The sequence below is a fragment of the Terrapene carolina genome, unplaced genomic scaffold (assembly GCF_002925995.2).
Source record: "Terrapene carolina triunguis isolate 2854851 unplaced genomic scaffold, T_m_triunguis-2.0 Scaffold111, whole genome shotgun sequence".
Lineage (NCBI taxonomy): Eukaryota > Metazoa > Chordata > Testudines > Emydidae > Terrapene > Terrapene triunguis.
The window spans coordinates 7,680,321-7,694,160 of NW_020664462.1; the positions used below are offsets into that span (position 1 = coordinate 7,680,321).

General features: G+C 41.6%; 1 protein-coding gene across 1 annotated transcript in view; it reads right to left on the bottom strand.

Moving 5' to 3' along the window:
* Positions 1–616: 616 nt before the first annotated feature.
* AQP1 (aquaporin 1 (Colton blood group)) overlaps positions 617–13,840 on the bottom strand; it is a 26,992-nt gene continuing 13,768 nt past the window's right edge. Inside the window, exons 2-4 of the mRNA XM_024196804.2 lie at positions 6,185–6,349; positions 4,271–4,351; positions 617–2,401 (exon numbers count right to left, since the gene is read on the bottom strand). Of these exons, the coding sequence (XP_024052572.2) occupies positions 2,222–2,401; positions 4,271–4,351; positions 6,185–6,349 (426 nt within the window). The 3' untranslated portion in view covers positions 617–2,221. The remainder of the gene's footprint in view (positions 2,402–4,270; positions 4,352–6,184; positions 6,350–13,840) is intronic.

Consider the following 13,840-nt stretch of genomic DNA (forward strand, 5'->3'; position numbering starts at 1 on the left):
TTCAGGGCCCAGGCGCTGCTTTACATTCTGTGCTGGGCCGGGGCGAACCACAAAATAAATTGTAACTCCTGGAGTCAGAATTCTTCTCTACTACCCCTTGCTTTGAGTAATGAGTAAGTTACATCAGTCCTGTTGGAGAAGCTTATCCCACCTCTGTGTACCTACTCCACTACTCTGGCCAGTGTGTCCTGGGGGATAAAGCCAAAACTGCTCTTCCTTCCTGCTTCTCTCTACCCCATTCCTGACAGACGCCTCTAGCAATTAATGCCTTTCTCCCTCTGACACTACATGTGCCACTTTATAATATTTTACTCGGATATATGCTTATAATAATTATTATTATTAATTATATTACTATTATTTATTATTCAGTAGCACATAAGGCCCCAATCAAACTTGTGGTCCGCCCTGTCCTAGGTGCAGTACAAATTCAGAATAAGAGACAATCCCTTCCCCCAAAAGCTCACAATTTAAATTGGGCCTCCAAGGGTAGGAGAACAGAACTATCATCCTCACTTTATGGGGTTGGGGGGAGGAGAACTGAATGATGCCATACAAAATGACATTGCACTGTATTGGATGGCAGGTTAAAATCAAGAATCATGATCAGTTAGTGTGTTAGTACAATGGCTTTTGTTTATTTCTAAACTGATCCAAAATCAGCCATGCCATATTTACATAGATAATACATGGGATAATATACCAAATGTGAATGCAAGAAAGAAAAATGTATTCCACGTTTGCTTTTTTTTTTAATTTTATGTGCTGTACATGTACTGAGCTGCCTGCAACTTTCATATCCATTGGAATCTTGTTTTGGCTCTATGATCAATACTGCTTCATTAACATGAGAACGGATCAATAGCGATATCAATTGATTGGTTGGGTGAATTGAAAGTGTGCAGTTTTTCATATAGATACACCCCAGGCCTTATTTCTTATGTAAAGGTGATAGTCTAAGTATAGAACAGGTATATTAGTACGTATCTGCTTCAAAATATTCTGCGGTGAGTATACACAACCATCTACAATTGTGTATTACTTAGGCAATACAAAGTAGCACAAAAATAAAAACAGAAAATAGTCTTACATATTTTTGTGTTAGTTTTCTCTCCATTTCCAGTGCCATTTATTTTGCCTAACATTTACCGCAATCCTTTTCCTTAGTTTTCTTCTCCTATTTTCTTACAAAACAGTTTATTAGTCTCTTAATATAAAACATATATATATAAATCCAGGAAATGACCCCAAAAATATGTTTAGGTTCAAAAATGTATTTGTTTGTGCCTATTTAGAATATACTCATATATTGAGTATATATATATATATTCTGTGTTACATTGTCCCTGAATTTCCCAGTATTAGCTACTCAAATGAAGTGGGGTGGGTTTTATTTTTTGCCATTTTGTTTTAAGATGCACAGTTGTATATGCAAGATTAACAAAAGCAGACGAGTCACAGGACTAGGCAAATCCTGTTTACACGCTAACGAGGGGTTGTTCTCGTTGCCATTGTTATAGCTGCGTTCCATTTGACTTCTAGTTATTAGTTCCCTGGAGTCCGAAAATTCAGATTTCGTTTTATACCTGCTGGTTGCATCGAGGTTGTGCAGGGAGAACCAAAGATTGGAAGATGCAAATGTTTCTGGCGCTTGCAGATTTGATATTTGCTGAGAGCATTGGTGGTGCAGTGTTTTGGGGCTCGCACGCAGTCTAGCAAGCTCAGACATGTTCCATATCACAATTTAGGTGCATTTATTTCTAAAGGATTCTTTTGGGCCAACAACTGGAGAGAATTTTTTCATGTGCTTATTATGCCTCATATTTTATGTTAAAACTTTCTGTCTAGTAAAATCTCCATTATGGGTACAGACAGATCATGTGTCCTAGCATTCCACTGTCACAGCACTTACACTGGTGATTTGAATGTCATGATCATATATGGAGACATCAGGGGAACGATTCCTTCCCATACAGTGCCATAAACCTGGGGTTTCAGAATTTTAACTTCACTCGCTAGCTCACACGCAAGTGTCTAGTGATTTTGGCCTCAAGCCCATTGCACTTATGAGCCAGATAGTAAAGGCTAGGGTGAAAGGGGGCGAGGAAATGGAAAACCTGAATTAAAAACCTTCTGGAAATACTGCTTGTGTGTTTACAAAGAGTCTATAATAGTGATAACATCTTCAGAAATTGATGTGTTTCTTTCCCTGAATTCTTCTTTATTTTGGCTTCATCTCCACCCTTGTGTTAATGTCATCCCCATCCAGATCGTATTCTTCCACTTGGCCACTGGTCCACACCTTTATACGGTCAGTCAGGTCGCTGCTTCTGGGAGCCAGGATGAAGTCGTAGATTAGGGCGGCACTTGCACCTCCCAGCATTGGGCCCACCCAGAAGATCTGAAATACAAAATCAAACTCAGGTATTTCTTGCAGTGCTTTCCAAAATACTCATTCACTTTAGAGCCATTCCTGGAAACACCCTATGTTAGTCATGCACTTTCACATTGGCTTAGACCTAGAGGTGGTCACCTAATGGATTATGCATTGGGGTGGAAGCCAAGAACTCCAGAGTTCTAATCCTGGTTCTGATGCTGAGTTGCTATGCATCTTTGAGCAGATCACTTAGGCCAATATTGCCAAAGTTGTTGGGTGTCTAAAGTTAGGCATTTACAGGGAAAACATTTTGCATGTTCCTAAGTATATGTGGTCTGATTTTCACTGAAAATATGGGAACTGCATATGCTCTGTGCCTCTGAAAATCAGGCCACGTTCATTTTGGGGTAAAATTTTCAAAAGTGCCTGAGTGACTTAAGCTCCCAAATCCCCTGGATTTTCAATGGGATTTAGGCTCTTAAATTGCTTAGGTGACTTTGAAAATTGTACCTTAAGTGCCTCTTATGGATTTAGGTGCCTACTTTTAGCTACACAAGTTTGAAAATGTTAAGCTAAACTAATTTTCCTTTATAACCAAAGTTACATTTTTGTAAGTGGGAGATGGATGGCATGGTAAGCAGATTTATACAAGTTTTCTCAACTCTGTCTTTTATCCTTCAGTTTGGAATTTATTGCATGCCCCAAATGCTAAGATTAGCCCTACTCGCTAATGTGCGGCATAGTGATCAGTAAAGAGATGGGCAAATACTGCATAAATAAGAGTCTCTGTTTGTCAGAAGGTGGTGATGGATGGCAGGAGAGTGATCATTTGATCATTACTTGTTAGTTTCACTCCCTCTGGGGCACCTGGCATTGGTCACTGTCGGTAGATACTGGGCTGGATGGACCTTTGGTCTGACTCAGTACAGCCATTCTTATGTTCTTATGTTCTTAAATTCACATTGCATGAGGATTTGTGCAATCAAATTGTACAGGCATAAATATTCATTGAAAGTGATTTTGAAAGGCATGTGCAATTGTACTGGTGGAAACCAAATTTAAAATTCTCATGCATGAGTATTCAATTTGATAATATGTGTACATTTATCTAATCAGGAAACAGGCACTTTATCGTGTGATTTTAAATGGACACACTTCAAGACTTTATTCAAGTTCTAGACATAGTAGCAGTTCTAGTGGCATTCCCCGTTTTAAGCATGGGGAACAGCTCTGAAATCTGTAGTATTTCCATTCCCCTGATCCAGGACAGCATGTAAGCAGATGCTTAGCTTTAACCACAGGAACAGTCCCATTGACTTCAAAGCAACTACTCACATGCTTAAAATTATTCATAAACTAAAGTGCTTTCCTGAATTGGGGTCAAAGGCCCCATATATTCAAAGGTATTTAGGCAACTAATTCTCATTTATTTCAGTGGGACTTAGGCACATAAATACTTTGAAGCATCTAAGCCTAAGTGCTCCCACTGTAATTGACCAATCACAGCTCACAAACACAGCTTGAATATTGAGTACTTGGCTAGAACTCTGCAATAAGTCTGTTTACAGTTAAAAGAATGTGCAAAATAAGATAAATGGGATAATACTGAATAAGAAATAAAGTTGAGGAGTTTGTGATCTGCATGCAGTTATTTTGCGGGCTGAAAAAATGCTGTGTTTATTGAATGAAATATTAAATTATTCGCTCAACTCTGATGATAATATATCTTTTAATGTTTGTATTTTTGAACTGCAATCATACTTTGATAATGCTTCTTATCCAAGGATCTTAAAGTAGTAGGTATACATGGCAATGCTTAATAATTATCATGAACTTCATCTTAGGTTTTTGTCACAAAAATAAATTCCTGTAGAATGAATGATTTGAACTTACCCAGTGATTAGTAAAGTTTCTGCCAACCAAAGCCGAACCCAAAGACCTGGCTGGGTTAATTCCACAACCGGTGTAATCAATCTATGTGAAAGAAAGAGAACTAATGTTAGGGAAGTGATTCAGAATGTAATATGTTGCACAACAGCAAAATATATATGTCTGATATACAGTAAAATCCATACTTAGTGATCATTTAGCAGGTTTGTGACCGACCAAATGTGATTCTGAATGGAATCATCTATGGAGTCTTCTAGGGAATGGAATGGAAAAGAATAAGAATGGAGACTTCTATAGAAGGTGGAGCAGAATTGTTCTCAAGGGGCCAAGGGTGGAAATCCAGGCCCCATTGAAGATAATGGGAGCTTTGCCATTGACTTTAATGGGACCAAGATCTCACCTCAGGTTCAGAGCAGCTGTGAATCAATGTAGCTTCTATTTTAATGGAATTATGCCTGTATATATCCTGCGAGGACCTTGCCGGGTACATCTGGGTATTCTTCGGAATCATTTCTTAAAACCTGAGGTTGTCTAGTTTGGGTAGTCTCTCTTACTGTCATTATTGAATATTTGCATATGCCATAGGAGTCCATGCCACCTTACAAAGCTCACAAAGACATGGTTCATATCCCAAAGAGCTTAACATTGAGGTTATATGAGAAACACAAGAGATGGCATCAGGCCAGGTTGGGGAATGGGAGACATTCACAAAACAAGGTTATGATGTTACTTGTCTTCAAAAAAGCTAATTCCTCGTTTTATATTATTTTGTTATAATTTTATTTTAAAATGTAGAATATTGAGTGTTGATGACTCAAGGCAAGTCACTGTGGGGAAGGAGTGGGGTTTGGAGGAAGGGCTTAAAGAAGAAAAGGGGGAGGGATAGCTCAGTGGTTTGAGCATTGGCCTGTTAAACTCAGGGTTGTGAGTTCAATCCTTGAGGGGGCCACTTAGGGATCGGGGCAAAAATCTGTCTGGGGATTGGTCCTGCTTTGAGCAGGGGGTTGGACTAGATGATCTCCTGAGGTCCCTTCCAACCCTGGTATTCTATGATTCTATTAAAAGAGCTGCATGGTGTAAAGGACCTGGGAAGATATTTCAGGAGCAGCAGGGGAGGAGTGCAGAGGTGGTCAGGGAAAAAGGAGAGAAATGAGTCTGGTGAATAGCAGAACTAGTTTAGTGCAGTTCTTGGTGGGCATACTGTGTCTTTCACCTCTGAGGTTTCTGAAGTCTAAGGGCTGGTCCACACTAACCCCCCACTTCGAACTAAGGTACGCAACTTCAGCTACGTGAATAACGTAGCTGAAGTCAAAGTATCTTAGTTCGAACTTACTGTGGGTCCAGACGCGGCAGGCAGGCTCCCCCGTCGACTGCGCGTACTCCTCTCGCAGAGCAGGAGTGTCGACGGCGAGCACTTCCAGGATCAATTTATCGTGTCTAGACAAGACGCGATAAATCAATCCCAGAAGATCGATTGCTTACCGCCGGGCCCGGAGGTAAGTATAGACGTACCCTAAGTGATGGCTGTTGCATTTGGAAATGAAGGTATTGTTTGACCTATGACTTTATAATTGTATAACAATGTCTCAAAGTACTGTATTAAGGCGTAATGCCATATAAGCTGTAGAGTTCAGGATCATACTTTATATTAATGTAGAATCTTTATAAGGGTGGGTCACAAAGATGATATATTCAGTCTTCAACTGGCAGGGCTAGTGAGCATTTCAGGGTGATGTGCCAGCAGGATAACGGATATTTAAGGGGAAGATAGGGACTGTATAAGGTATTTTGGCAGGCAGGTTGGAATTTATGGCCTTCTGGCCATGAACAGAATAATCTAGCCACTCCTGGAAAAATCCTTCTAAGGACCATTACATGGGAAATTGCAGAGTATCTACAATGAGAGTTAAAACTTACAGCAAGAAGATGTCCTAAGGCAACAGAGAGCCCAATGGCCAGAGGTGCTGATCCTGAGACATCATTTCTTCTCCTGTCTGTGGTGGCAAGGACACACAGCACCAGTTGGAAGGTGGCAATTATTTCAATGCCCAGCCCTTGGCCTGAATTGATTCCATCTGCAAGCTGTATGGAGACAAGGAGAATAATTTCATCTGACATTCTGAGCCACATGCAGGTGAGACTTGAGGTTGAATGCTCATACCGTATTAGTTCTTCAGTGAGAAATTCTAGGCCAGTCAGGCAATTTCATCCCTCATGTTGCTTTTAATTGACCAAAAAGAGAAAATCTAGAGTTGAAATACCAGCCACTGTACTCATCAAATGCGCCTGGAACTGTTATTAGATGATACTGTAAAACTATAAACTCTTCCAGCCACAAGTTAAAACTGAGCTCCTAGACACAGTGGCTTTTGGTAACACAGCCAATGGCAAGTTTCTGCAATAAGAACATAATGTATATGAGAGACAGAGGGAACCCAAAATCTGCCATCTATAAATAGAAGGTTACACACATCCTATCCATTGAATTAAGTGTTCAGTGTACATATTAATTTCTTCCCAAAACCTAGACATTGTAGAAACAGATTGCACATTGCTCTGTTGTCGTACCGCAGCAAATGCCAAATAAATGCAGGGGGAAGAAATAAGGCAAGGAGAAAGAGAGGTGGTGTGGTCCATTGGGTAGAGCATTGGTCTGGAGGCTAAGAGACCTGACTCTGTTCTTTACTCTGCCACTGGTTTACTGTGGGTCCTTGGGCAAGTCACATCATTTCTCTGTGCCTTACTTTCCCCACCCTTTATCTCTCATCTGCTTGAATTGTATTTTCCTCAGGAAAAGGACTATCTATTACTACCAGTTTGTACAATGCCTGGCTTTCTGGAGGCCCCTGATCTCTGTTGGGGCCTCTCAGTGCTACCTGAAAAAAAGAGCACTCACAAGACAAAAATGCCACACAGTTGCTGCTGAACCCTTTTGAAGGAAAGCAAGTTGTGAGGTATGAACCAGCTATGGCAGGCATAGACACAGCAATCTTGCTTCCACTCCCGTAAATCAGAACTAACTATTGACATCAACAGTGTTACATCCCCACAAAGTTGGCATGCATCAGATCAGGCCCCCAATATCTAGCACATCATTGAGCAGCAAAATGTGTAGGTGTGCTTAGAAAAAAATGGAATTTGCTCATTTTCTGGAAGTTCCATGGAAAACTTGTGCTCAGGAAACACGCATGGATCACGCAGAGTACACGCAGAATGCTGTTTGTACTAGTTCTGTCCGTTGCTCATTAAACATGGGCCTGTTTCTGATCTCAGCGACACCGGTTTAAATGAGGAGTAACTCCACTGAACTCAATGTTAAGTGACACTGTGAAACTGGAATCAGGCCAGTGTAACTGAGAAACAAGCCTGCTCTGCCAAGTTTAAACCCAATGTCACTGTTATCAGGAGGTTATCCCATCTGTCATAGTATCTGCATTAAAAAGTTCAAGGCCCTACATGACAATAACATATTATAATGATATTGTGACCCATCTGGAACAAAGAAAGTACAGGAAATCATGTTTGAAAATCTGTTCTCATGAGTTTTCCAGCCTAATTTCCTTAGGAGAGACATTTGGATAACTTCAGAAAAGTACCCAAACTTTTGGATGCTTAACAAAATCCTTTGACTTTCACCCCTCACTAGTCACGTTCCTGTTTTTGCCTTTGCTATAAGGCTTTCTCTGTCTCTCCAGAGACAGGGCTGGAGCCTCATCTGGCATAAACCAGCACAACTCCATTAAAGTCAATGGAGCTACCTCTATTTGCACTAGTTGAGGATCTGGTTTATGAATAACACACTTTTTTACATATTACTCATGAAAAGAGCTGGATCGATAGCCCTGCAGTTAGAAGTCATCTGTTTCTCCACAGATGCCGAGTAGTGTCCATTGCAATGACGTTATTGTGCGATGTGGACACCCATTCTCTAGGACGTGGACTGAGACAACCAAACATCCATCTGAACAGTAATACCAGTTGGGAGCTACTAGTCTTAACTCAATAAGAATTGATGACTCAGAGATGAAAACCTCCACCACCCAAGCATCCATACTAAACCCTTGAGCCACACCACCCCGCTCATCTATTGGTTATCAACCCATTGCATCTGCTGCTTCCCACCCAGCAATTCCAAAAAGGCAGTTTATTTATTCCATCCCACCTGGCCCATCAGCCCTCCCGTCAAAAGAGAAATCACTTTATTTATTGCAAATCAATGGGGCTCGTACTCCTAAGTCACTCTGGGTAAGTCTACGCTGCAGCGTAATTCCCAGCTCGGGTAGACATGCGCGTGCTAGCGTTCCTTGAACTAGTGCACTAACAACAGCAGAATGGCTATGGTGCCGCAGCCAGCGGCTCAGACTGTCTGAGTCCATACCGAGGGTCTTGTTACGGGGTTATACTCAACTGTGGCCACACTGCTATTATTAGGTGCTAGCTTGAGCAGAGATAACATGTGCACGTCTACCCAAGCTGGGAATCATCCCTCCCTCAGGCCGTGGAGACGTACCCTTAGGTATTTTTGAATATCCCACCTATAGATTGAATTTGGAAGGCCAAATGTTGAAATTTAGAAGCCAATTGCAGGTGCAGGTGCAGACTATGAAAATCAGGACAATGAGACATAGGTTTCCCAATACAGCTATGGAGTCAAATTCTCTGCTGGTGTATCACTGAAGTTCTTAATAGCAGAGCGACAACTAGATTTGCCCTTCACATCAAAAGATTTATTTTAAAATAAATTGCACCTTGAAAAATAGCTTTAATCCTTATCTATGGGAGGTGAAAATCATATTCTTCCTCTCCTCCCCCCCACACACACACACACACAAAAGAGGCCCATGTTCAAAGGTCATTCTCTGTGTTAATCAACACTTATTGATGGGCTCTGTGGAATCAAAGAAAACCTGGAAAGGTCGTAGGAAACCTTTACCAATGTCATAGGAAAGCTTTTCCTTTTGCAAGGGCTTGTCAGATGTAATTACATCTGGCCTGAGAGGCACATCAAGTTTCACTGGAATAGGAAGGAGTGTGGGCTATGTTCCAAAACTCTACAAAACAGGACTAAACATTGGATGGTCTGCCCTGTTTTTTTCTCTATTCCTTTGGTCAGATGTCAGTAAACATGGCGCTATGGAGGTCTGTCTGCCTTGTCCTAGAGGGTCGCTATAGTAATATACAAAGCTGTATTAAGGCAATCTGGGCCCCTGGGTGCACCACAACATGGGTTACTTGGTGGTTCCATCCCCACAACCATGCCGTGCATTTGGAGTGGAGATGGCAGGCAGCCCACTTTTTCCCCGCAAAGTGGAGCAGGATAACTTCTCCCCGTACTTACCTCAGCAGCTGGGGTGTATCTGCTGGGATGAGTAGGCCAGGCCTGCTGAAATCCTTTATCCCTTCCAAATACATAGTCCCCTTGCCAGGGTGGTGCTGATGGAGCTATCCCTTTCACGCCCCTTTGAGATGCATGAGGCAGTTTACAGCTCTCAGAGCTGTCATTTCAGGCTCTCTACAGACTCAGGCAGACACAACTATATTAGTTACATGTGGGTCATGTTTGCAAGGTTTTCTTCGCAACCATAGGGCTAAAAACTTCTTTTTTAAAATGAAAGCTTATTTTTTAATCTACTCATCTAACTCCAGGATCTGAGGGCCTAGGCATGAATGGAGGTTGCCTATGCCTTAATCTGAACCTAGTAGCATACAGTATTACAGGATGACAACCACTCTACTGGCTTTAACCATCAGAATGTATGTAATGAGAAACATCATTGTTTTCATAGGAACATGGGGTTCTGATGGTAAATTATTCCATTGGTCCCACACGTCTGCTATCCCACATCTAGCACCATCTACCACACACCTGACCAAGGTGCTTGTCCTGCAATTGGACCTGCATTGGACTTCTACAGGATTGGAGACCAGGTATGCAGTGTTTTTATTAGGAAGTATTCCTCCCTGGCCTTTGCAGTGGTCAGCTAATGCTCTGAAAATTGAGATTTGATCACCTCTCTAGTGGGGTGAGGAGCAGCTCATGTGTCCCCTTTAACTATGTTTTTTGTGGTTTCAATTCAAACCCTTGACAGTTTTTGGTAGGTGAGTTTCCTTTGGTCTTTTTTTTTTTAAGCTAATATGCTAAAAAGAAAATTAGGAAGAGACCAGATGGTTCTGAGGAGGTGGTAACAAAGTGCAGGGCCTGTCACCTGTACATCTTAAGCTCAATCATAGAACTGTTTGGCATTCAGCAAAAGTCAGTCACCCCTGCCAGCTGTTCGGTGGTGTATGTGAAAGCATTAGATGGTCCTTGTCCAGTTCCTAATGGCCACCTCGCAAAACCCACCAGCCCAGTCCCACCTCTAGCTTGGCAGTTTCAGCAGAGACTGAGAGAGGATGGAAATGCAACTAACCCCTTATGTTTACAGGTAGCTCCTCAAAGTCGCGGTAAGTCATATGGGGGCTTGTGGTGCCATTGCAGATGCTGTATCTGCCAGGAAGCCTTTGGCCCTCATGGATTCCAGGCCTACAGCCATCCTGAGCGCTACATTTTAGTGTATACTTGTTAAAACAATGGACTCAATCTGCTGAATGGGTGGGGAGAGGCAAAGGTTGCTATAAGCCCCCTTTACACCTCATGCCGCTGAGCCCTGAATTGGCCTCTGGCACAAGTTGTAGCAGCCACAGATCTGCTCTAATTTACAGTGACTAGAACATGCCAGGGTGGCTCTAACACACCCCATGTCGCGGGGAGGGGAGATGGGATTCCCCCACAATCAAGGAATCCTCCATTGCCTCTTTAGGGCAGCTTTACGGTCACTTGGTGCCATTCCGGCAGCACGAATTGACCTTTCTGGGGACGAGGATCATTCCCAATAAACGTACAGTATGATTTTAATAATTGCAGCTTTTTGACATCACACAATGAAAGCGGTGGCTTGGGTTATACTGGTGCATTTCCGTGTTCTCTTCATTATTGCCTTACCTAAATGAACAAAAATAAACAAAGAATGGCAGAAAGGTAATAGGAAATGGGAAAGAGCATACATCACTGTCCGTATTATACCAGGTGGTGTATAAGAACAAAGAACGACCACTCAAAATACAAGTTTGAAGAATACCAACTCTAAGAAGAGAGAGGAAATGTTTCGTGTTGGAAACAGAGTGTCATTGCTTGTAGAGAACCTAGCACAACAGGGTTCTGCTCCTTGACTCAGGCTCCTAGGGTATGTCTACATTGCCCACTAAGCCTGGGCTCTGACTCCGGTTTAAGCCCAAGCCTGTCTTCTGTCCACACACTGAGTAGGGTCAGCAAACATTCAGGAAGGTCCTCTTGATTTTGTTATGGAGTGATATCCAGGAGAAAGGACAGTATCGCTCAGACACAGCACATCTACCTCTTCCAAAGATAATCTTCATCTCTACAAGCTTCACAATTGCCCATTTAACCCATGGCATGGTTAATAACCCTGAGCTTCATTACTTGAGCATTGATTATTAAGCGTTGCTCAGGGACAGCACACCACTCCCTTTCTGGGATTATTTTTATCTATATAACACTGGCAACCATTCATTGACTCCATGGCCATTTAGAAGAGTGTGGTCTATAAGTAAATCCGTCTTGGCGTTTGCATGCAGAAGCTGTTCATTTCTGCCGATCTATTTTAATGCACACTTGGGATTACATCACCCGCAGTTCAGTTCACAAGACCCATCTCAAGCCTTGGTAAAGGCAAGCAGGTGATGTAATCCGACGGGATGGTTCAACAGCCTGCAAGATTCAATGTACATTTATTGTTCAAACCATGATCACTAGAGCTGCTCATGGAGTGAGCAGAATTCCTTCTCTATGCAGTTGTGGGAAACATATGGCAACCAAATTGCAAATAGCTCTTAGAGGTGACAAAATGCTCCGCTCTCTGATTTGTCCATGAGTGGAGGTATTCAAGCTGCCTTCTTGCTGTTGCTCTTCATGGACATATTTAGCTGACCCATTTCCACCACTTTGAGCAGGAATGTGGGCAATTAATGGCATGTTTTCTTTCCTTTTGTTTTATCAGAGCAGGACGTTTCTTAGTAGTCTGACTTCAAAACAGAAACAGGGAACAGGAAATTAAACTGGCCCAAGGTGAACATGACTATGTACTTTTCTGGGGGCTTCATATTTTTTGCATTAGGGACAAAAGTACATCAAGTCAAAACATGGTTCCAATTACATGGACAAGACAATAGAAAGGACATTATTATTTGTTACCCAAGGTGGTTTTATCACGTGGAACTATGTGCCATACCATCCAGCACCCTTCTAGCTATGTAGCATATTTTCCAGGGTTCAATTCACTTTTATATATCAGGGAATTGGTTAGTTTCTCATCATTCCTTAAAAACATGGAACTTTTTGCAAATGAGTACATCAACCTTGCATAGGGAACATATTCATCTTTGTATCTTCCAAACACTTCTCTGTGTGCCATACTGATATGTTTTCTCCTAGCGTGAAAATTAAGCAGTATGGAATGTAGAATTTCATTGACAATAACCTCCAGAGTTACTTTTAGTGCCATTCAATTCTAGAAGTTACAGGTGGAAAAGACCTGTTAGGTCTTCCCTTTAGCAGTACTGGAATGTTCCCTATAGTATGGTTCATCTAGTCTGGTTTTAAGGAATGGGATTTTCATCACCTCTCTTGGGAATCTATTGCATAGTTTCACAGAGTTTAAGGCTCGAAAGCACCATTAGATCATGCAGTCTGACCTCATGTGTTTAACAGGTAATTAATTTTTATCTGTATACCCCTATATTATGCCCAACGATTTTAATTAGGCCAAAGCATTGTAGTCCTAGGAGACTAAACTGTATTGTGCAATTTACTTTCCTGTTCTCCCATCTCCATTGCTAGTTAGTCCCCCTAGACCATCCTAAATAATTATTCTCCCTTCTTCCACTAACAGGTAATGCATATTCATGCATTAACCCTGAAGAACCCCACATACGGCATAGCTTGCAAAATAACTATATAGGACTGTGAGAGTTAAAAGATTCTTCCATTGTGCTGGGCTCACTGAAATCCTTAATTCCCCCAAACTTTCTTTTAATATATTTCGAGTGTAAATGTAGTGTGCACAGAACCTAGCATCTGTGGGGCAGTACTGTAATACAGATAATAATAATCAATACTACTACTAATAATAATCATCATTAATAATAATAAATAATTAGTATCTCTTCCCTACAGTGAACTCATTCTTTAGCATGTTACGTTCAAGAAGCTTCTAATAACTAGCATTAGACATCCCCATATTTCCCACCATAGACATTAGCTCACCCAGTCCATCTCCCTCCCAATGCAGGTCTGTTCCCTAAAGAACATTTCCTGCTGCTTTCCCCAGCCCAGTTTGAAGTCTCCTAAGTGATGCAGCTCTCCCCACTTCTTTCAGGAGGCTGTTTCCAGACATTCACTCTCTGAAAGTGTTGCTTACTATTTAACCTAAACACTCCCCTCCTTAATCTTACCCTGTTCTTTCTAATGATAATTCATTGTACCACCTGAAATGATTAATCTCCTTTTCTATTCAT